Raw genomic sequence first — 25,115 nt, 5'->3', positions numbered from 1 at the left:
TCACATATACATGACTCACATATACATGACTCACATATACATGACTCACATATACATGACTCACATATACATGACTCACAGTATACATGACTCACACATACATGACTCACATATACATGACTCAGAGTATACATGACTCACATATACATGACTCACATATACATGACTCACAGTATACATGACTCACATATACATGACTCACATATACATGACTCACAGTATACATGACTCACACATACATGACTCACATATACATGACTCAGAGTATACATGACACATACATGTATTAAGACAGTTACTATCACAGAACAATGTGGTGGCAGGTTCAGGGAACATTGTTGACGGGAGGTTATATTGCCTGGTCAGGAGCCAGGGAAGGCGAGGGGAGACTAGCAAGGGGAGGGGTGAGGGGAGACTAGCAAGGGGAGGGGTGAGCGGAGACTGGGGAGGGGTGAGGGGAGACTAGCAAGTGGAGGGGTGAGGGAAGACTAGCAAGGGGAGGGGTGAGGGGAGACTAGCAAGGGGAGGGGTGAAGGAAGACTAGCAAGGGGAGGGGTGAAGGAAGACTAGCAAGGGGAGGGGTGAGGGGAGACTAGCAAGGGGAGGGGTGAGGGGAGACTAGCAAGGGGAGGTAACATCTGCTGCCTCAGGTATCACAGGAAAGCTAATGTGTATTCTGGTGGAAGAGAGATGTGTCGTGTCTGTGGGATACCTCAGGGATTCGTCAGGGATACCTCAAGGATACCTCAAAGGGGGTTTCCGGGGGTCAACTCCCCCACTATCCGGTCCCAGACCCGGCTTCCTGGTGGATCAACACTTGATGAACCAGGTTGTTATTGATGGTCACACGCAGCTCAAGGTACCAACAACAATAGCTTGGCTGGTCACTCACGTGAGCAACCTGTCAAGTTCCTCTGGAAGATGACCAATAGTGTTGGTTATATATTTGTGGAGGGAAGGAAGGACGGAAGGAGGGACGGAAGGAAGGAGGGAAGGAAGGAAGGAGGGAAGGAAGGAAGGAAGGAAGGAAGGAAGGAAGGAGGGAAGGAAGGAAGGAGGGAAGGAAGGAAGGAAGGAAGGAAGGAAGGAAGGAGGGAAGGAAGGAAGGAGGGAAGGAAGGACGGAAGGAGGGACGGAAGGAAGGAGGGAAGGAAGGAAGGAGGGAAGGAAGGAGGGAAGGAAGGAAGGAAGGAAGGAGGGAAGGAAGGAGGGAAGGAAGGAAGGAGGGAAGGAAGGAGGGAAGGAAGGAAGGAAGGAGGGAAGGAAGGAGGGAAGGAAGGAAGGAGGGAAGGAAGGAGGGAAGGAAGGAAGGAAGGAAGGAGGGAAGGAAGGAGGGAAGGAAGGAAGGAGGGAAGGAAGGAAGGAAGGAGGGAAGGAAGGAGGGAAGGAAGGAAGGAGGGAAGGAAGGAGGGAAGGAAGGAAGGAAGGAAGGAGGGAAGGAAGGAGGGAAGGAAGGAAGGAAGGAAGGAGGGAAGGAAGGAAGGAAGGAGGGACGGAAGGAAGGAGGGAAGGAAGGAGGGAAGGAAGGAAGGAAGGAAGGAGGGAAGGAAGGAGGGAAGGAAGGAAGGAAGGAAGGAGGGAAGGAAGGAAGGAAGGAGGGAAGGAAGGAAGGAAGGAGGGAAGGAAGGAAGGAGGGAAGGAAGGAAGGAGGGAAGGAAGGAAGGAGGGAAGAAAGGAAGGAAGGTGGGAGTGAATGAAGGAGGCAAGGAAGGAAGGAGGGAGGGAAGGAAGGAGGGAGGGAAGGAAGGAAGGAGGGAAGGAAGGAGGGAAGGAAGAATGAAAGAAAGGAAGGGAAGGAACTAGGGAAGGACGGAAGGAATGAAGGAGGGAAGGAAAGAAGGAGGGAAGGAAGGAAGGAAGGAGGGAAGGAAGAAAGGAGGGAGGGAAGGAGGGAAGGAAGGAAGGAGGGAAGGAAGGAGGGAATAAAGGAAGGAAGGAAGGAGGGAAGGAAGGAGGGAAGGAAGGAAGGAAGGAGGGAAGAAAGGAAGGAAGGACGGAAGGAAGGAGGGAATGAAAGAGGAAAGGAAGGAAGGGGGAAAGAAGGAAGGAAGGAAGGAGGGAATGAAAGAGGAAAGGAAGGGAAGGAAGGAAGGAAAGAGGGAAGGAGAGAAGGAAGGTGGGAAGGAAGGAAGGAAGGAAAGAGGGAAGGAAAGAAGGAAGGAAGGAGGGAAGGAAACAAGGAAGGAGGGAGGGAAGGAAGGAAGGAGGAAAGAAGGAAGGAAGGAGGGAAGGAAGGAAGGTAGGAAGGAGGGAAGGAAAGAAGGAAGGAAGGAAGGGAAGAAAGGAAGGGAAGAAATGAAGGAAGGGAAGGAAGGTAGGAAGGGACGGAGGGAAGGAAGGAAGGGAAGAAAGGGAGGGAAGGAAGGAGGGAAAAAAGAATGGAAGGAAGGAAGGAGGAAAGGAAAGATGGAGGGAATGAAGAGAAGGAAGGAGGGAAGGAAGGAAGGAATAAAGGAAAGAAGGAAGGGAAGGAAGGAAGGAAGGAAGGAGGGAGTGAAAGAGGGAAGGAAGGAGGGAAAGAGGGAAGGAAAGGAAGGAGGGAAGGAAGGAAGGAGGGAAGGAAGGAGGGAAGGAAGGAGGGAAGGAAAGAAGTAAGGAAGGAAGGAAGGAAGGGAGGGAAGGACTGAAGGAAAGAAGGAAGGAAGGAAAGGGAAGGAAAGAAGGAAGGAGGGAAGGAAGGAGGGAAGAAAGGAGGAAAGGAAAGAAGGAGGGAAGGAAGGTAGGAAGGAAGGAAAAAAGGAAGGGAAGAAAGGAAGGAAGGGAAGGAAGGTAGGATGGGAAAAAAGAAAGGAGGGAAGGAAGGAAGGAGGGAAAGAAAGAAGGAAGGGAAGAAAGGAAAGAGGGAAGGCAGGAGGGAAGGAAGGAAGGAGGAAAGGAAAGAAGGAGGGAAGGAAGAGAAGGAAGGAGGGAAGGAAGAGAAGGAAGGAAGGAGGGAAGGAAGGAAGGAAGGAAGGAATAAAGGAAGGAATAGAAGAAATGAAGGAAGGGAAGGAAGAAAGGAGGGAAGTAAGGAAGGGAAGGAAGGTAGGAAGGGAAGGAAGGTAGGAAGGGAGGGAAGGAAGGGAGGGAAGGAAGGTAGGAAGGGAAGGAAGGTAGGAAGGGAGGGAAGGAAGGAAGGGAAGGAAGGTAGGAAGGGAAGGAAGGTAGGAAGGGAGGGAAGGAAGGAAGGGAAGGAAGGTAGTTAAGGAAGGAAGTGAAGGAAGGAAGGAAGTGAAGGAAGGAAGGAAGGCCCTGTTTTGATTTGTCTACATCTTACCAGGTATCCCTTAAGGTCATCTTACCAGGTATCCCTGAAGGTCGTCTTACCAGGTATCCCTTAAGGTCATCTTACCAGGTATCCCTGAAGGTCGTCTTACCAGGTATCCCTGAAGGTCGTCTTACCAGGTATCCCTGAAGGTCGTCTTACCAGGTATCCCTGAAGGTCGTCTTACCAGGTATCCCTGAAGGTCGTCTTACCAGGTATCTCTGAAGGTCGTACTGTGTCTTGTACATTACTGTCTTGTACATTACTGTCTTGTACATTACTGTCTTGTACATTACTGTCTTGTACAGTACTGTCTTGTACAGTACTGTCTTGTACAGTACTGTCTTGTACATTACTGTCTTGTACAGTACTGTCTTGTACATTACTGTCTTGTACAGTACTGTCTTGTACATTACTGTCTTGTACATTACTGTCTTGTACAGTACTGTCTTGTACATTACTGTCTTGTACAGTACTGTCTTGTACATTACTGTCTTGTACATTACTGTCTTGTACAGTACTGTCTTGTACATTACTGTCTTGTACATTACTGTCTTGTACAGTACTGTCTTGTACATTACTGTCTTGTACATTACTGTCTTGTACAGTACTGTCTTGTACAGTACTGTCTTGTACAGTACTGTCTTGTACATTACTGTCTTGTACATTACTGTCTTGTACAGTACTGTCTTGTACATTACTGTCTTGTACATTACTGTCTTGTACAGTACTGTCTTGTACATTACTGTCTTGTACATTACTGTCTTGTACAGTACTGTCTTGTACATTACTGTCTTGTACATTACTGTCTTGTACAGTACTGTCTTGTACAGTACTGTCTTGTACAGTACTGTCTTGTACAGTACTGTCTTGTACAGTACTGTCTTGTACATTACTGTCTTGTACAGTACTGTCTTGTACAGTACTGTCTTGTACATTACTGTCTTGTACAGTACTGTCTTGTACATTACTGTCTTGTACAGTACTGTCTTGTACAGTACTGTCTTGTACAGTACTGTCTTGTACATTACTGTCTTGTACAGTACTGTCTTGTACATTACTGTCTTGTACATTACTGTCTTGTACATTACTGTCTTGTACATTACTGTCTTGTACAGTACTGTCTTGTACATTACTGTCTTGTACATTACTGTCTTGTACATTACTGTCTTGTACATTACTGTCTTGTACAGTACTGTGTCTTGTACATTACTGTCTTGTACATTACTGTCTTGTACATTACTGTCTTGTACAGTACTGTGTCTTGTACATTACTGTCTTGTACATTACTGTCTTGTACAGTACTGTCTTGTACATTACTGTCTTGTACAGTACTGTGTCTTGTACATTACTGTCTTGTACATTACTGTCTTGTACATTACTGTCTTGTACAGTACTGTGTCTTGTACATTACTGTCTTGTACAGTACTGTCTTGTACATTACTGTCTTGTACAGTACTGTGTCTTGTACATTACTGTCTTGTACAGTACTGTCTTGTACATTACTGTCTTGTACAGTACTGTCTTGTACATTACTGTCTTGTACATTACTGTCTTGTACAGTACTGTCTTGTACATTACTGTCTTGTACAGTACTGTCTTGTACATTACTGTCTTGTACAGTACTGTCTTGTACATTACTGTCTTGTACATTACTGTCTTGTACAGTACTGTCTTGTACATTACTGTCTTGTACAGTACTGTCTTGTACATTACTGTCTTGTACAGTACTGTCTTGTACATTACTGTCTTGTACAGTACTGTCTTGTACAGTACTGTCTTGTACATTACTGTCTTGTGCAGTACTGTCTTGTACATTACTGTCTTGTACATTACTGTCTTGTACAGTACTGTCTTGTACATTACTGTCTTGTACAGTACTGTGTCTTGTACAGTACTGTCTTGTACAGTACTGTGTCTTGTACAGTACTGTGTCTTGTACAGTACTGTGTCTTGTACAGTACTGTGTCTTGTACAGTACTGTGTCTTGTACAGTACTGTGTCTTGTACAGTACTGTCTTGTACAGTACTGTGTCTTGTACAGTACTGTGTCTTGTACATTACTGTCTTGTACAGTACTGTCTTGTACAGTACTGTCTTGTACATTACTGTCTTGTACAGTACTGTCTTGTACAGTACTGTCTTGTACAGTACTGTCTTGTACAGTACTGTCTTGTACATTACTGTCTTGTACATTACTGTCTTGTACAGTACTGTGTCTTGTACAGTACTGTCTTGTACATTACTGTCTTGTACAGTACTGTCTTGTACATTACTGTCTTGTACATTACTGTCTTGTACAGTACTGTCTTGTACAGTACTGTCTTGTACAGTACTGTCTTGTACAGTACTGTCTTGTACATTACTGTCTTGTACAGTACTGTCTTGTACATTACTGTCTTGTACATTACTGTCTTGTACATTACTGTCTTGTACATTACTGTCTTGTACATTACTGTCTTGTACATTACTGTCTTGTACATTACTGTCTTGTACAGTACTGTCTTGTACATTACTGTCTTGTACAGTACTGTCTTGTACATTACTGTCTTGTACAGTACTGTCTTGTACATTACTGTCTTGTACAGTACTGTCTTGTACATTACTGTCTTGTACAGTACTGTCTTGTACATTACTGTCTTGTACATTACTGTCTTGTACATTACTGTCTTGTACATTACTGTCTTGTACATTACTGTCTTGTACAGTACTGTCTTGTACATTACTGTCTTGTACATTACTGTCTTGTACAGTACTGTCTTGTACATTACTGTCTTGTACATTACTGTCTTGTACATTACTGTCTTGTACAGTACTGTGTCTTGTACATTACTGTCTTGTACAGTACTGTCTTGTACATTACTGTCTTGTACATTACTGTCTTGTACAGTACTGTCTTGTACAGTACTGTGTCTTGTACATTACTGTCTTGTACAGTACTGTCTTGTACAGTACTGTGTCTTGTACATTACTGTCTTGTACAGTACTGTCTTGTGCATTACTGTCTTGTACAGTACTGTCTTGTACAGTACTGTCTTGTACAGTACTGTCTTGTACAGTATTGTCTTGTACAGTACTGTCTTGTACATTACTGTTACTGTCTTGTACAGTACTGTCTTGTACAGTACTGTCTTGTACAGTACTGTCTTGTACAGTACTGTCTTGTACATTACTGTCTTGTACAGTACTGTCTTGTACAGTTGTACAGTACTGTCTTGTACAGTACTGTCTTGTACATTACTGTCTTGTACAGTACTGTGTCTTGTACAGTACTGTCTTGTACATTACTGTCTTGTACAGTACTGTCTTGTACAGTACTGTGTCTTGTACATTACTGTCTTGTACAGTACTGTCTTGTACATTACTGTCTTGTACAGTACTGTGTCTTGTACAGTACTGTCTTGTACAGTACTGTCTTGTACAGTACTGTCTTGTACAGTACTGTGTCTTGTACATTACTGTCTTGTACAGTACTGTCTTGTACATTACTGTCTTGTACAGTACTGTCTTGTACAGTACTGTCTTGTACATTACTGTCTTGTACAGTACTGTCTTGTACAGTACTGTGTCTTGTACAGTACTGTGTCTTGTACTGTCTTGTACAGTACTGTCTTGTACATTACTGTCTTGTACAGTACTGTCTTGTACATTACTGTCTTGTACATTACTGTCTTGTACAGTACTGTCTTGTACATTACTGTCTTGTACAGTACTGTCTTGTACATTACTGTACTGTCTTGTACATTACTGTCTTGTACAGTACTGTCTTGTACATTACTGTCTTGTACAGTACTGTCTTGTACATTACTGTCTTGTACAGTACTGTCTTGTACATTGTCTTGTACAGTACTGTCTTGTACAGTACTGTCTTGTACATTACTGTCTTGTACAGTGTCTTGTACATTACTGTCTTGTACAGTACTGTCTTGTACATACTGTGTCTTGTACAGTACTGTCTTGTACAGTACTGTGTCTTGTACATGTCTTGTACAGTACTGTCTTGTACAGTACTGTCTTGTACTGTCTTGTACAGTACTGTGTCAGTACTGTCTTGTACAGTACTGTGTCTTGTACAGTACTGTCTTGTACATTACTGTCTTGTACATTACTGTCTTGTACAGTACTGTGTCTTGTACATTACTGTCTTGTACAGTACTGTCTTGTACATTACTGTCTTGTACAGTACTGTCTTGTACATTACTGTCTTGTACAGTACTGTGTCTTGTACATACTGTCTTGTACAGTAGTGTCTTGTACAGTACTGTCTTGTACATTACTGTCTTGTACAGTACTGTCTTGTACATTACTGTCTTGTACATTACTGTCTTGTACAGTACTGTCTTGTACATTACTGTCTTGTACAGTACTGTCTTGTACATTACTGTCTTGTACAGTACTGTCTTGTACATTACTGTCTTGTACATTACTGTCTTGTACAGTACTGTCTTGTACATTACTGTCTTGTACAGTACTGTCTTGTACATTACTGTCTTGTACAGTACTGTCTTGTACATTACTGTCTTGTACAGTACTGTCTTGTACAGTACTGTCTTGTACATTACTGTCTTGTACATTACTGCTTGTACATTACTGTACTGTCTTGTACATTACTGTCTTGTACATTACTGTCTTGTACATTACTGTCTTGTACTGTCTTGTACATTACTGTCTTGTACAGTACTGTGTCTTGTACAGTACTGTCTTGTAAAGTACTGTGTCTTGTACATTACTGTCTTGTACAGTACTGTCTTGTACAGTACTGTGTCTTGTACATTACTGTCTTGTACAGTACTGTCTTGTGCATTACTGTCTTGTACAGTACTGTCTTGTACAGTACTGTCTTGTACAGTACTGTCTTGTACAGTATTGTCTTGTACAGTACTGTCTTGTACATTACTGTCTTGTACAGTACTGTCTTGTACAGTACTGTGTCTTGTACATTACTGTCTTGTACAGTACTGTCTTGTACATTACTGTCTTGTACAGTACTGTGTCTTGTACAGTACTGTCTTGTACATTACTGTCTTGTACAGTACTGTCTTGTACATTACTGTCTTGTACAGTACTGTCTTGTACATTACTGTCTTGTACAGTACTGTCTTGTACAGTACTGTGTCTTGTACATTACTGTCTTGTACAGTACTGTCTTGTACAGTACTGTCTTGTACATTACTGTCTTGTACAGTACTGTGTCTTGTACAGTACTGTCTTGTACATTACTGTCTTGTACAGTACTGTACTACTGTCTTGTACAGTACTGTACTGTCTTGTACAGTACTGTCTTGTACTTGTACATTACTGTCTTGTACAGTACTGTCTTGTACATTACTGTCTTGTACAGTACTGTGTCTTGTACATTACTGTCTTGTACAGTACTGTCTTGTACAGTACTGTGTCTTGTACATTACTGTCTTGTACAGTACTGTCTTGTACATTACTGTCTTGTACAGTACTGTCTTGTACATTACTGTCTTGTACATTACTGTCTTGTACAGTACTGTCTTGTACATTACTGTGTCTTGTACATGTCTTGTACAGTACTGTCTTGTACAGTACTGTGTCTTGTACATGTCTTGTACAGTACTGTCTTGTACATTACTGTCTTGTACAGTACTGTCTTGTACAGTACTGTCTTGTACATTACTGTCTTGTACAGTACTGTCTTGTACATTACTGTCTTGTACATTACTGTCTTGTACATTACTGTCTTGTACAGTACTGTGTCTTGTACAGTACTGTGTCTTGTACAGTACTGTGTCTTGTACATTACTGTCTTGTACAGTACTGTCTTGTACAGTACTGTGTCTTGTACAGTACTGTGTCTTGTACAGTACTGTGTCTTGTACAGTACTGTCTTGTACATTACTGTCTTGTACATTACTGTCTTGTACAGTACTGTCTTGTACAGTACTGTCTTGTACAGTACTGTCTTGTACAGTACTGTCTTGTACATTACTGTCTTGTACAGTACTGTCTTGTACAGTACTGTGTCTTGTACATTACTGTCTTGTACAGTACTGTCTTGTACATTACTGTCTTGTACAGTACTGTGTCTTGTACAGTACTGTCTTGTACATTACTGTCTTGTACAGTACTGTCTTGTACATTACTGTCTTGTACAGTACTGTCTTGTACATTACTGTCTTGTACAGTACTGTCTTGTACAGTACTGTGTCTTGTACATTACTGTCTTGTACAGTACTGTCTTGTACAGTACTGTCTTGTACAGTACTGTCTTGTACAGTACTGTCTTGTACAGTACTGTCTTGTACAGTACTGTCTTGTACAGTACTGTCTTGTACAGTACTGTCTTGTACATTACTGTCTTGTACAGTACTGTCTTGTACATTACTGTCTTGTACAGTACTGTGTCTTGTACAGTACTGTCTTGTACAGTACTGTCTTGTACAGTACTGTCTTGTACAGTACTGTCTTGTACAGTACTGTCTTGTACATTACTGTCTTGTACATTACTGTCTTGTACAGTACTGTCTTGTACTTGTACAGTACTGTCTTGTACAGTACTGTCTTGTACATTACTGTCTTGTACAGTACTGTCTTGTACAGTACTGTGTCTTGTACAGTACTGTCTTGTACAGTACTGTCTTGTACAGTACTGTCTTGTACAGTACTGTCTTGTACAGTACTGTCTTGTACATTACTGTCTTGTACAGTACTGTCTTGTACAGTACTGTCTTGTACAGTACTGTCTTGTACATTACTGTCTTGTACAGTACTGTCTTGTACAGTACTGTGTCTTGTACATTACTGTCTTGTACAGTACTGTCTTGTACAGTACTGTCTTGTACATTACTGTCTTGTACAGTACTGTGTCTTGTACAGTACTGTCTTGTACAGTACTGTCTTGTACAGTACTGTCTTGTACAGTACTGTGTCTTGTACAGTACTGTGTCTTGTACAGTACTGTCTTGTACAGTACTGTGTCTTGTACAGTACTGTCTTGTACAGTACTGTGTCTTGTACAGTACTGTGTCTTGTACAGTACTGTGTCTTGTACAGTACTGTGTCTTGTACAGTACTGTCTTGTACAGTACTGTGTCTTGTACAGTACTGTCTTGTACAGTACTGTCTTGTACAGTACTGTCTTGTACAGTACTGTGTCTTGTACAGTACTGTGTCTTGTGCAGTACTGTGTCTTGTACAGTACTGTGTCTTGTGCAGTACTGTGTCTTGTACAGTACTGTCTTGTACAGTACTGTCTTGTACAGTACTGTCTTGTACAGTACTGTGTCTTGTACAGTACTGTCTTGTACAGTACTGTGTCTTGTACAGTACTGTCTTGTACAGTACTGTCTTGTACAGTACTGTCTTGTACAGTACTGTCTTGTACAGTACTGTCTTGTACAGTACTGTCTTGTACAGTACTGTCTTGTACATTACTGTCTTGTACAGTACTGTATCTTGTACAGTACTGTCTTGTACAGTACTGTCTTGTACAGTACTGTCTTGTACAGTACTGTGTCTTGTACAGTACTGTGTCTTGTACAGTACTGTGTCTTGTACAGTACTGTCTTGTACAGTACTGTCTTGTACAGTACTGTGTCTTGTACAGTACTGTGTCTTGTACATTACTGTGTCTTGTACAGTACTGTGTCTTGTACATTACTCTCTTGTACAGTACTGTGTCTTGTACAGTACTGTCTTGTACAGTACTGTCTTGTACAGTACTGTCTTGTACAGTACTGTGTCTTGTACAGTACTGTGTCTTGTACAGTACTGTGTCTTGTACATTACTGTCTTGTACAGTACTGTGTCTTGTACAGTACTGTCTTGTACAGTACTGTCTTGTACATTACTGTCTTGTACAGTACTGTGTCTTGTACAGTACTGTCTTGTACAGTACTGTGTCTTGTACAGTACTGTCTTGTACAGTACTGTGTCTTGTACAGTACTGTCTTGTACAGTACTGTGTCTTGTACAGTACTGTCTTGTACAGTACTGTCTTGTACAGTACTGTCTTGTACAGTACTGTCTTGTACATTACTGTCTTGTACAGTACTGTATCTTGTACAGTACTGTCTTGTACAGTACTGTCTTGTACAGTACTGTCTTGTACAGTACTGTGGCTTGGACATTAGTGTCTTGTACTTGTACAGTACTACTGTCTTGTACAGTACTGTCTTGTACAGTACTGTCTTGTACAGTACTGTGTCTTGTACAGTACTGTGTCTTGTACATTACTGTGTCTTGTACAGTACTGTGTCTTGTACATTACTCTCTTGTACAGTACTGTGTCTTGTACAGTACTGTCTTGTACAGTACTGTCTTGTACAGTACTGTCTTGTACAGTACTGTGTCTTGTACAGTACTGTGTCTTGTACAGTACTGTGTCTTGTACAGTACTGTGTCTTGTACATTACTGTCTTGTACAGTACTGTGTCTTGTACAGTACTGTCTTGTACAGTACTGTCTTGTACATTACTGTCTTGTACAGTACTGTGTCTTGTACAGTACTGTCTTGTACAGTACTGTGTCTTGTACAGTACTGTCTTGTACAGTACTGTCTTGTACAGTACTGTGTCTTGTACAGTACTGTCTTGTACAGTACTGTCTTGTACTTGTCTTGTACAGTACTGTGTCTTGTACAGTACTGTCTTGTACATTACTGTCTTGTACAGTACTGTGTCTTGTACAGTACTGTCTTGTACAGTACTGTCTTGTACAGTACTGTCTTGTACAGTACTGTCTTGTACAGTACTGTCTTGTACTTGTCTTGTGCAGTACTGTGTCTTGTACAGTACTGTCTTGTACAGTACTGTCTTGTACAGTACTGTCTTGTACAGTACTGTGTCTTGTACAGTACTGTCTTGTACAGTACTGTGTCTTGTACAGTACTGTGTCTTGTACAGTACTGTGTCTTGTACAGTACTGTGTCTTGTACAGTACTGTCTTGTACAGTACTGTCTTGTACAGTACTGTGTCTTGTACAGTACTGTGTCTTGTACAGTACAACTGTGTCTTGTACAGTACTGTCTTGTACAGTACTGTCTTGTACATTACTGTCTTGTACAGTACTGTGTCTTGTACAGTACTGTCTTGTACAGTACTGTGTCTTGTACAGTACTGTCTTGTACAGTACTGTGTCTTGTACAGTACTGTCTTGTACAGTACTGTCTTGTACAGTACTGTCTTGTACAGTACTGTGTCTTGTACAGTACTGTCTTGTACAGTACTGTGTCTTGTACAGTACTGTCTTGTACAGTACTGTCTTGTACAGTACTGTCTTGTACAGTACTGTCTTGTACAGTACTGTCTTGTACATTACTGTGTCTTGTACAGTACTGTCTTGTACAGTACTGTCTTGTACATTACTGTGTCGTGTACAGTACTGTCTTGTACAGTACTGTCTTGTACAGTACTGTCTTGTACAGTACTGTCTTGTACAGTACTGTCTTGTACAGTTCTGTCTTGTACAGTACTGTCTTGTACATTACTGTCTTGTACAGTACTGTGTCTTGTACAGTACTGTCTTGTACAGTACTGTGTCTTGTACAGTACTGTCATGTACAGTACTGTGTCTTGTACAGTACTGTCTTGTACAGTACTGTCTTGTACAGTACTGTCTTGTACATTACTGTCTTGTACAGTACTGTGTCTTGTGCAGTACTGTCTTGTACAGTACTGTCTTGTACATTACTGTCTTGTACAGTACTGTGTCTTGTACAGTACTGTCTTGTACAGTACTGTGTCTTGTACAGTACTGTCTTGTACAGTACTGTCTTGTACAGTACTGTGTCTTGTACAGTACTGTCTTGTACAGTACTGTCTTGTACAGTACTGTCTTGTACATTACTGCCTTGTACAGTACTGTGTCTTGTACAGTACTGTGTCTTGTCTTGTACAGTACTGTCTTGTGCAGTACTGTCTTGTACAGTACTGTCTTGTACAGTACTGTGTCTTGTACAGTACTGTGTCTTGTACAGTACTGTCTTGTACAGTACTGTCTTGTACAGTACTGTCTTGTACAGTACTGTGTCTTGTACAGTACTGTGTCTTGTACAGTACTGTGTCTTGTACAGTACTGTCTTTTACAGTACTGTCTTGTACAGTACTGTCTTGTACAGTACTGTCTTGTACAGTACTGTCTTGTACAGTACTGTCTTGTACAGTACTGTGTCTTGTACAGTACTGTGTCTTGTACAATACTGTGTCTTGTACAGTACTGTCTTGTACAGTACTGTCTTGTACAGTACTGTGTCTTGTACAGTACTGTGTCTTGTACAGTACTGTCCTGTACAGTACTGTGTCTTGTACAGTACTGTCTTGTACAGTACTGTGTCTTGTACAGTACTGTCTTGTACAGTACTGTGTCTTGTACAGTACTGTGTCTTGTACAGTACTGTCTTGTACAGTACTGTGTCTTGTACAGTACTGTCTTGTACAGTACTGTCTTGTACAGTACTGTGTCTTGTACAGTACTGTCTTGTACAGTACTGTCTTGTACAGTACTGTGTCTTGTACAGTACTGTGTCTTGTACAGTACTGTGTCTTGTACAGTACTGTGTCTTGTACAGTACTGTGTCTTGTACAGTACTGTCTTGTACAGTACTGTGTCTTGTACAGTACTGTCTTGTACAGTACTGTCTTGTACAGTACTGTGTCTTGTACAGTACTGTCTTGTACAGTACTGTGTCTTGTACAGTACTGTCTTGTACAGTACTGTCTTGTACAGTACTGTCTTGTGCAGTACTGTCTTGTACAGTACTGTCTTGTACAGTACTGTGTCTTGTACAGTACTGTGTCTTGTACAGTACTGTCTTGTACAGTACTGTCTTGTACAGTACTGTCTTGTACAGTACTGTGTCTTGTACAGTACTGTGTCTTGTACAGTACTGTCTTGTACAGTACTGTGTCTTGTACAGTACTGTCTTGTACAGTACTGTGTCTTGTACAGTACTGTCTTGTACAGTACTGTCTTGTACAGTACTGTCTTGTACAGTACTGTCTTGTACAGTACTGTCTTGTACAGTACTGTGTCTTGTACAGTACTGTCTTGTACAGTACTGTCTTGTACAGTACTGTCTTGTACAGTACTGTCTTGTACAGTACTGTCTTGTACAGTACTGTCTTGTACAGTACTGTGTCTTGTACAGTACTGTCTTGTACAGTACTGTCTTGTACAGTACTGTCTTGTACAGTACTGTGTCTTGTACAGTACTGTGTCTTGTACAGTACTGTCTTGTACAGTACTGTCTTGTACAGTACTGTCTTGTACATTACTGTCTTGTACAGTAATGTCTTGTACAGTACTGTCTTGTACAGTACTGTCTTGTACAGTACTGTCTTGTACATTACTGTCTTGTACAGTACTGTCTTGTACATTACTGTATTGTACAGTACTGTCTTGTACATTACTGTCTTGTACAGTACTGTCTTGTACAGTACTGTCTTGTACAGTACTGTCTTGTACATTACTGTCTTGTACAGTACTGTCTTGTACATTACTGTCTTGTACATTACTGTCTTGTACAGTACTGTCTTGTACATTACTGTCTTGTACATTACTGTCTTGTACAGTACTGTCTTGTACAGTACTGTCTTGTACAGTACTGTCTTGTACATTACTGTCTTGTACATTACTGTCTTGTACAGTACTGTCTTGTACTTGTACAGTACTGTGTCTTGTACAGTACTGTGTCTTGTACAGTACTGTCCTGTACAGTACTGTGTCTTGTACAGTACTGTCTTGTACAGTACTGTCTTGTACAGTACTGTGTCTTGTACAGTACTGTGTCTTGTACAGTACTGTCTTGTACAGTACTGTCTTGTACAGTACTGTGTCTTGTACAGTACTGTGTCTTGTACAGTACTGTCTTGTACAGTACTGTGTCTTGTACAGTACTGTGTCTTGTACAGTACTGTCATGTACAGTACTGTGTCTTGTACAGTACTGTCTTGTACAGTACTGTGTCTTGTACAGTACTCTGTCTTGTACAGTACTGTCTTGTACAGTACTGTGTCTTGTACAGTACTGTCTTGTACAGTACTGTCTTGTACAGTACTGTGTCTTGTACAGTACTGTGTCTTGTACAGTACTGTCTTGTGCAGTACTGTCTTGTACAGTACTGTGTCTTGTACAGTACTGTGTCTTGTACAGTACTGTGTCTTGTACAGTACTGTCTTGTACAGTACTGTGTCTTGTACAGTACTGTCTTGTACAGTACTGTGTCTTGTACAGTACTGTCTTGTACAGTACTGTCTTGTACAGTACTGTCTTGTACAGTACTGTCTTGTACAGTACTGTCTTGTACAGTACTGTGTCTTGTACAGTACTGTCTTGTACAGTACTGTCTTGTACAGTACTGTCTTGTACAGTACTGTCTTGTACAGTACTGTCTTGTACAGTACTGTCTTGTACAGTACTGTGTCTTGTACAGTACTGTCTTGTACAGTACTGTCTTGTACAGTACTGTGTCTTGTACAGTACTGTGTCTTGTACAGTACTGTGTCTTGTACAGTACTGTCTTGTACAGTACTGTCTTGTACAGTACTGTCTTGTACAGTACTGTCTTGTACAGTACTGTCTTGTACAGTACTGTCTTGTACAGTACTGTCTTGTACAGTACTGTCTTGTACATTACTGTCTTGTACAGTACTGTCTTGTACAGTACTGTCTTGTACAGTACTGTCTTGTACATTACTGTCTTGTACAGTACTGTCTTGTACATTACTGTCTTGTACAGTACTGTCTTGTACATTACTGTATTGTACATTACTGTCTTGTACATTACTGTCTTGTACATTACTGTCTTGTACAGTACTGTCTTGTACATTACTGTCTTGTACATTACTGTCTTGTACAGTACTGTCTTGTACATTACTGTCTTGTACATTACTGTCTTGTACATTACTGTCTTGTACATTACTGTCTTGTACAGTACTGTCTTGTACAGTACTGTCTTGTACAGTACTGTCTTGTACATTACTGTCTTGTACATTACTGTCTTGTACAGTACTGTCTTGTACAGTACTGTCTTGTACATTACTGTCTTGTACATTACTGTCTTGTACAGTACTGTCTTGTACATTACTGTCTTGTACAGTACTGTCTTGTACAGTACTGTCTTGTACAGTACTGTCTTGTACAGTACTGTGTCTTGAGGAGGCAATAGTACTGTGTTTTCAGACACGTACAGTACAGGTGTTGTCAGACACGTACAGTACAGGTGTTGTCAGACACGTACAGTACAGGTGTTGTCAGACACGTACAGTACAGGTGTTGTCAGACACGTACAGTACAGGTGTTGTCAGACACGTGCAGTACAGGTGTTGTCAGACACGTACAGTACAGGTGTTGTCAGACACGTACAGTACAGGTGTTGTCAGACACGTACAGTACAGGTGTTGTCAGACACGTGCAGTACAGGTGTTGTCAGACACGTACAGTACAGGTGTTGTCAGACACGTACAGTACAGGTGTTGTCAGACACGTACAGTACAGGTGTTGTCAGACACGTACAGTACAGGTGTTGTCAGACACGTACAGTACAGGTGTTGTCAGACACGTACAGTACAGGTGTTGTTAGACACGTACAGTACAGGTGTTGTCAGACACGTCAAGATCTGCTTTGTAAAGCTTTCTATAATTAGTTTGGACAGAGTGACACCGTAATGTTATGTTAACTGATAGGTGGAGGGGAGGAGGGGAGGGGAGGGGAGGGGAGGGGAGGGGAGGAAGGGAGGGAGAGGAGAGGAGGGGAGGGGAGGGGAGGCAAGGGAAGTGAAGATACCTGGAGTTTACCTGGAGAGAGTTCCGGGGGTCAACGCCCCCGCGGCCCGGTCTGTGACCAGGCCTCCTGGTGGATCAGAGCCTGATCAACCAGGCTGTTGCTGCTAGCTGCACGCAAACCAACGTACGAGCCACAGCCCGGCTGGTCAGGAACCGACTTTAGGTGCTTGTCCAGTGCCAGCTTGAAGACTGCCAGGGGTCTGTTGGTAATCCCCCTTATGTATGCTGGGAGGCAGTTGAACAGTCTCGGGCCCCTGACACTTATTGTATGGTCTCTTAACGTGCTAGTGACACCCCTGCTTTTCATTGGGGGGATGTTGCATCGTCTGCCGAGTCTTTTGCTTTCGTAGTGAGTGATTTTCGTGTGCAAGTTCGGTACTAGTCCCTCTAGGATTTTCCAGGTGTATATAATCATGTATCTCTCCCTCCTGCGTTCCAGGGAATACAGGTTCAGGAACCTCAAGCGTTCCCAGTAATTGAGGTGTTTTATCTCCGTTATGCGCGCCGTGAAGGTTCTCTGTACACTTTCTAGGTCAGCAATTTCACCTGCCTTGAAAGGTGCTGTTAGTGTGCAGCAATATTCCAGCCTAGATAGAACAAGTGACCTGAAGAGTGTCATCATGGGCTTGGCATCCCTAGTTTTGAAGGTTCTCATTATCCATCCTGTCATTTTTCTAGCAGATGCGATTGATACAATGGGGAGAAGTTTTATATATTTCCCATATAACGTGTTCAATACTTGTCCATTACATGCGCAGTATAACATGATCAGTGTACATTCTGGTCACTTCATTAGGTACACCTGTACATTCGCTCGTTAATGCAAATATCTAATCAACCAATCAGGTGGCAGCACTTCAATGTCTGAAAGCGTGCAGACATGGTCACGAGGTTCGGTTTTTGTTCAAACTGAATATCAGAATGGGGGAAGTAATGTGATTAAAGTGGCTATGACTGTGGAATGATTGATGGTGACAGACAGACTGGGTGGTTTGAGTATCTCAGAAACTGCTGATCTGGGATTTTCACGAGGGACAGTCTTTAAAAGTTGCCAGAGAATGTTGTGACAAACACTTTATCCAGTGAGCGGCAGTTGTGTGGGCAAGAATACCTGGTTAGTGAGAGAGGTCAAAGGAGACTAGCCAGACTGGTTCAAGCTGACAGGAAGGTGACTAACTGAACCACACGTTACAAAAATGGTATGCAGAAGAGCATCTCGGAATGCACAACACGTCGAACCTTGAAGTGGATTGGTTTGCATCAGACGACCACACCAGACTCCTATCAGCTAAGAACAGGAAACTGAGGCTATGGTATACACAGGCTCGCCAAAACTGGATCGTTGAGGATTGGTAAAACGTCGCCTGGTCTGAGGAATCACGATTTCTGTTGTGACACGCAACTGGTAGTCAGAATTTAACGTAAACAACATGAATCCATGGTTCCATCCTGCCTTGTTGCAATGAGAGAGGTTGGTGGTGTTGGTAATAATAATAATAATAATAATAATAATAATAATAATAATAATAATATTCCCCTGACACACGTTAGGCCCCACAATACCAAGTGAGCATTGATCAAAGGCCGAACCTAAGCATCGTTGCTGACCATGTACATCCCTGTATGGCCACAGTGTACCCGTCTTCTGGGGGCCACTGCCAACAGGATAATGGTATACAATACGGACAGGTTGGTATGACACATGTGCAATAATTAGGTAACTTTATTCCGATACGTTTCGCCTACACAGTAGGCTTCTTCAGTCGAGTACAGAGGAGGCAGCAGAAGCAGTAGAGATGTAAAGACGATTCTGCAGTGTTCCTCCATTCTTGTGTTCTTATGTAATCAAGCCATCATCCTCGAAGACTTAGTTTTGAGATGGTCAGTCCCTCAGTCTGGTGAAGAGTTTTGCTCCACGGTTTAGAACATGTGAAGCAGAAGCAGCAGTGTGGAGACTTATATACCGGCATAAGTGAAGTGTTGAAAATCTTGACTAAAAGTAGAAATTAGAATGCAATCATTGAGAGTCAGTGTAACAAACCTGCTGAGTAGGTCCCCGTCAAGTTAAACCTTTCTCACTAGTAACCAGTGGTTAGGCAATAATGTTGTGGAAGATGTTCTCTGTACCATGATACCGTTGTGTTGCAGTGTCTGACAGTGTAAATATGCTGGTCGGTATTGTATACCATTGTCATATTCACACTGCCAGACACTGCAACACAACGGTATCTTGTACAGAGGCAAACTGTAGTTGTAAGAAAGAAGGTAGTGGAGTGGGCAAAGGTGACGTGTTGGGTTCCCACAAGGTCACTGTTTACACTCCTGCTGTTCTTGATGTATACGGTCTTTGTATCAATAACTAAAAAAAAATCTATTCTCATTAAGCATACGACTCGCTGTTTGTTGATGATGTGAAGTCAAACACTGTACAAAAGTGGTCAGGAAGAATCCAGCCTGAGAAGATAAATGATGTACATATAGGAAGAAAGATCTGCGAATAAACATTACATCAAGCATATCTCTTAAAGTACATATAACCTCGGTGATATATGCAGATCATGTTAATCTAAGAACTAATTTTGAGAACTTGGACAGAGATTTATTTAGGACATCATACACAATGTGTGTTTAATAGCCGGAGCCTCGTCTCGTGTACAAAGAAACAAAACATTAAACATTTCGCAACGAAATTGGTTTCTGTATCGAGACTAACTACGAGGAGAGACGTAGATCTCAGCTGAGTAACAACAGAAGAGAGGAGCAGGGGAAACACGACCATGGCATACAAAATAGTGAATTAGTGGATAGGGACACTGTGTTCCTAGAAGACGGAGCCAAAGGTTACACATTACCAATAAAAATACAAATGATCCGCAGGGATCTTAGGAAACACTTTTTAGTGAAAGGTTATGGAGTTAAACACTTCAAGAGTCCCCAAAAATTTGTATAGTTAATAATAATCTTTATTTCTACAGTGCATGTACATAGTATACAGACCATAGCTGACATCAATGACATACTACTATATAGAAAGTCCCTTGTTATGAAGAGCATTTCCCGCAGATTAGGCCAATTTTGTCCCCAGGATGTGAGCCACACCAGTCAACCAACACCCAGGTACCTATTTAACTGATAGGTGAACATAGTAGTTAAGAGGAAGAGCCAGGAGCTATGATTTGATCCCTGCGAAAACAACTAAACTGTACTACACTGACTCTGACACTTCTGAGGGTGCCATGGTTCAACTAGCAGTAGGAGAGAGTGTATCAGCGGTCATGGCAGTTAGTCAGGTATGTAGCTCATTTGTGTTTAGTAACCTCAGAAAGTTACACCTATTGTTTGTGCTATCAACCCTCTAACAATGTGCAACTAACCCTACTAGCTTACTAATATAGTCTCGTCTCTTTCTTTGTGTTGCGTCAGTGGCAGACCAGGGACGGAGCCGCCACTCATCACTGTCTTGTCTTCACCTCCACTAACTTCAGAAACTCGCCATCTTGGACCTCTGTACGTGACGTCACATCCTGCTTGCCGTTGTGGATTACTGTGACGTCACATCCTGCTCGCCATCTTGGATTACTGTGACGTCACATCCTGCTCGCCATCTTGGATTACTGTGACGTCACATCCTGCTCGCCATCTTGGATTACTGTGACGTCACATCCTGCTCGCCATCTTGGATTACTGTGACGTCACATCCTGCTCGCTATCTTGGATTACTGCGACGTCACATCCTGCTCGCCATTGTGGATTACTGTAACGTCACATTCTACTCGCCATTGTGGATTACTGTGACGGTATATCCTACTTTCCATCTTGGATCACTGTAGGTGACGTCATATCTGGGTGGGTAGTGGTGAGGTAAGGACCAGGATGCTCCTTCAAGAGTGCCGCCAGGATGCTGCCTCCCGCTGACACCCGCAGCGACTGGTGCCACTACCTCGCCCCCAGAGAGGCACTCACCTCCTCCCCCAACAAGCCTTCCCTGAGTGGCAGCGAGTCTGCCGACCGCTGGTGTACTGGCTACCACTGTAAACCCAGAGTGTACCAGGTCTCTTGATCTTGCCTTCCTTCTTCCACCCATGTTGACCGTCTTCAAGACACTGCGGACATCACCCTGCCTTAGTGACACCTGTGTGTGAGTCACTGCTACCTTGCTACCACCTGCTACACAGGTGGGGCCCTCACCTCCCCACACAGTACCAGCTGCCCCCACACCTCTCCTACACTGCCCACATATGTTTTGCTAAGCGCTGTCAGTGTAATATTACCTGTGGAAAACCGCTCGTGCTTGTGATGAGAAGAAAAATGTCTCCGTGTGTTTATTTGCGCTACTAATGTTATAATCGGTGTGAACACGTTCTCTTGTAATCTGTGTTCGACCTTGAAGGTGTCAGATTGTAATTAAGTGGATCTTGAGACTGTGATTCAGTGTATCTGGAAGTGATATCTTGTGTTTACGTGACGGTCGCCTCAGCCGATAAGTGTCGCGCTTGTGGCTCAGATAACGGAAACACGAACCCGGAAGAGAAGATAAGGGAGTCTAAGCTGTAATGAAAAGCTGGAGGAAGTATAGAGTGGCGTCACCCAGGAGGGCAAACTGAGGTGGAGGTAGCGTGCCCTAGCAAGGCGTTGGAGGTAGCGTGCCCCAGCAAGGTGTTGGAGGTAGCGTGCCCCAGCAAGGTGTTGGAGGTAGCGTGCCCCAGCAAGGTGTTGGAGGTAGCGTGCCCCAGCAAGGTGTTGGAGGTAGTGTGCCCCAGCAAGGTGTTGGAGGTAGCGTGCCCCAGCAAGGTGTTGGAGGTAGCGTGCCCCAACAAGGTGTTGGAGGTAGCGTGCCCCAGCAAGGTGTTGGAGGTAGCGTGTCCCAGCAAGGTGTTGGAGGTAGCGTTCCCCAGCAAGGTGTTGGAGGTAGCGTGCCCCAGCAAGGTGTTGGAGGTAGCGTGCCCCAGCAAGGTGTTGGAGGTAGCGTGCCCCAGCAAGGTGTTGGAGGCAGCGTGCCCCAGCAAGGTGTTGGAGGGAAACGGAGGAAGAGGTGGTGGAGGGGCTGCAGGTGTGGGCGGTGGTGGGGGCGGCGAGGGTGGTGTTGAGGCCGCCCATGCTTACCCCTAGCCTGCTGCGTCTCTATGTTGAGGAGTGCGGGCGTGTGCTGGCAGGGGGCGGGCGGAGGCGTGAAAACAGACAGTGTGGGCGGGGTAGGGGGCAGTGTGTGGTACCCAGACATCGCAGCAATGCTATACTACACGCTGGAACCTCAATTCAGCGCTCTCATCTTCTCCGTGTGCAGCCGTCATGAACGCTACTCTCTGCTACCCGACCTCCTAGCCTGCTACCCTTATGGACACCCAATCGCCTCAGACGTCCTACCCTACGCCCACTCCCTGGGCGTCCAGGTCAACACCCTGGGCGACCACTACGCTTGCTTCCTTACTCAAGGTAAGCTACCGTACTCAGTCACACACTTTGTACTCTCTGATGGACTCTGGATTAATGTTCTTAAATAAGAGGCATGAACAACACATGAGAATCTTATTGTGGTAACGTTTCGCACACTGACTTCATCAGTCCAATACAAACAATGGTGAACATTTGAAGGAGTTTGAAGTAATCAGTCCCTCAGGTGAAGCTGAGGGACTGATTACCTCAGACTTGCCGGTATCACTGTACCATGTCAGGACTCTAGAACTTGGTATGATCAACCAGGCTGTGACGGATATGTGGGGCTGCGGGCCAACAACAGCCTGGTTGACCAGGCTAGCACCAGGTGAACCTGGACCATGGCCGGGCTCCGGGAGTAAAATAACTCTCGGACCTCATCAAAAGCGATGAGCGAAACGTTGTCACGGTAAAAACTTGTTGTGTACATGTTTTTATTACGGGGGGGGAGGGGGACTCACGGCAGCGCTAAACCTGTCTGGAAATGTGTCTCTGTTCTTGCTGTTACTGTTATTGTTCTTGTTCTTATTGTTGCTGTTCTTTTTATTATTGTTGTTGTTCTTATTTACCCGGAGATTACCTGGAGATTGTTTCGAGGGGTCGACGCCCCCTCCGCTCGGTCTGATGTTCTTCTCTACGACGGTTTAATGTCGTATTATCGCTGACAAGATGTGTGGGTTCTCCTTGTTAGTGGTTTATGGTGGTACCACTAGCAACCCACGTGGTATCATGAGCTCAGGTGGTATCATGAGCCCAGGTGGTATCATGAGTCCAGGTGGTATCATGAGCCCAGGTGGTATCATGAGCCCAGGTGGTATCATGAGCCCAGGTGGTATCATGAGCCCAGGTGGTATCATGAGCCCAGGTGGTATCATGAGCCTAGGTGGTATCATGAGCCCAGGTGGTATCATGAGCCCAGGTGGTATCATGAGCCCAGGTGGTATCATGAGCCCAGGTGGTATCATGAGTCCAGGTGGTATCATGGGAGCCAGGTGGTATCATGAGAGCCCATGTGGTATCATGGGAGCCCAGTTTGTATCGTGAGAGCCCAGATGAAGTGCCGCAGGGGGGTTGTAACATCCTCACCCATCCTTCAGAGTACAGGTACTGTACTTCCCACCTCCAGCACTGTAACATCCCCACCCATCCTTCAGAGTACAGGTACTGTACTTCCCACCTCCAGCACTGTAACATCCTCACCATCCTTCAGAGTACAGGTACTGTACTTCCCACCTCCAGCACTGTAACATCCTCACCATCCTTCAGAGTGCAGGTACTGTACTTCCCACCTCCAGCACTGTAACATCCTCACCATCCTTCAGAGTGCAGGTACTGTACTTCCCACCTCCAGCACTGTAACATCCTCACCATCCTTCAGAGTGCAGGTACTGTACTTCCCACCTCCAGCACTGTAACATCCTCACCCATCCTTCAGAGTACAGGTACTGTACTTCCCACCTCCAGCACTGTAACATCCTCACCATCCTTCAGAGTACAGGTACTGTACTTCCCACCTCCAGCACTGTAACATCCCCACCCATCCTTCAGAGTGCTGGCACTGTACTTCCCACCTCCAGCACTGTAACATCCCCACCCATCCTTCAGAGTACAGGTACTGTACTTCCCACCTCCAGCACTGTAACATCCTCACCATCCTTTAGAGTACAGGTACTGTACTTCCCACCTCCAGCACTGTAACATTCTCACCCATCCTTCAGAGTGCAGGTACTGTACTTCCCACCTCCAGCACTGTAACATCCCCACCCATCCTTCAGAGTGCAGGCAATGTACCTCCCACCTCCAGCACTGTAACATCCTCACCCATCCTTCAGAGTGCTGGTACTGTACTTCCCACCTCCAGCACTGTAACATCCTCACCATCCTTCAGAGTACAGGTACTGTACTTCCCACCTCCAGCACTGTAACATCCTCACCATCCTTCAGAGTGCATGTACTGTACTTCCCACCTCCAGCACTGTAACATCCTCACCATCCTTCAAAGCGCTGGCACTGTACTTCCCACCTCCAGCACTGTAACATCCTCGCCCATCCTTCAGAGTACAGGTACTGTACTTACCACCTCCAGCACTGTAACATCCTCACCCATCCTTCAGAGTACAGGTACTGTTCTTCCCACCTCCAGCACTGTAACATCCCCACCATCCTTTAGAGTACAGGTACTGTACTTACCACCTCCAGCACTGTAACATCCTCACCCATCCTTCAGAGTACAGGTACTGTTCTTCCCACCTCCAGCACTGTAACATCCCCACCTATCCTTCAGAGTGAAGGTACTGTATTTCCCACCTCCTGCACTGTAACATCCTCATCCATCCTTCAGAGTGCTGGTACTGTACTTCCCACCTCCAGCACTGTAACATCCTCACCATCCTTCAGAGTACAGGTACTGTACTTCCCACCTCCAGCACTGTAACATCCCCACCCATCCTTCAGAGTACAGGTACTGTACTTCCCACCTCCAGCACTGTAACATCCTCACCATCCTTCAGAGTGCAGGTACTGTACTTCCCACCTCCAGCACTGTAACATCCCCACCCATCCTTCAGAGTACAGGTACTGTACTTCCCACCTCCAGCACTGTAACATCCCCACCCATCCTTCAGAGTACAGGTACTGTACTTCCCACCTCCAGCACTGTAACATCCTCACCATCCTTTAGAGTACAGG

General features: G+C 43.9%; 1 protein-coding gene across 8 annotated transcripts in view; it reads left to right on the top strand.

The window, feature by feature from the left end:
* The window catches only part of LOC128698165 (uncharacterized), a 420,261-nt gene that overhangs the window by 131,426 nt on the left and 263,720 nt on the right, over positions 1-25,115 (top strand). For 5 of the 8 annotated variants that reach the window (XM_070088896.1, XM_070088898.1, XM_070088894.1 and 2 more), the window contains one exon: positions 20,418-22,427. The exons of 2 other annotated variants lie outside the window; for them this stretch is intronic. In XM_070088896.1, the coding sequence (XP_069944997.1) occupies positions 22,118-22,427 (310 nt within the window). In that variant the 5' untranslated portion in view covers positions 20,418-22,117. Of the gene's footprint in view, positions 1-20,087; positions 20,285-20,417; positions 22,428-25,115 lie in introns of those variants that run through there. One more of the 8 variants, XM_070088897.1, reaches the window with a different exon arrangement.

The sequence above is a fragment of the Cherax quadricarinatus genome, chromosome 26, assembly GCF_038502225.1.
Source record: "Cherax quadricarinatus isolate ZL_2023a chromosome 26, ASM3850222v1, whole genome shotgun sequence".
NCBI lineage: Eukaryota > Metazoa > Arthropoda > Malacostraca > Decapoda > Parastacidae > Cherax > Cherax quadricarinatus.
This window is presented reverse-complemented; position numbering and strand designations above follow the sequence as displayed.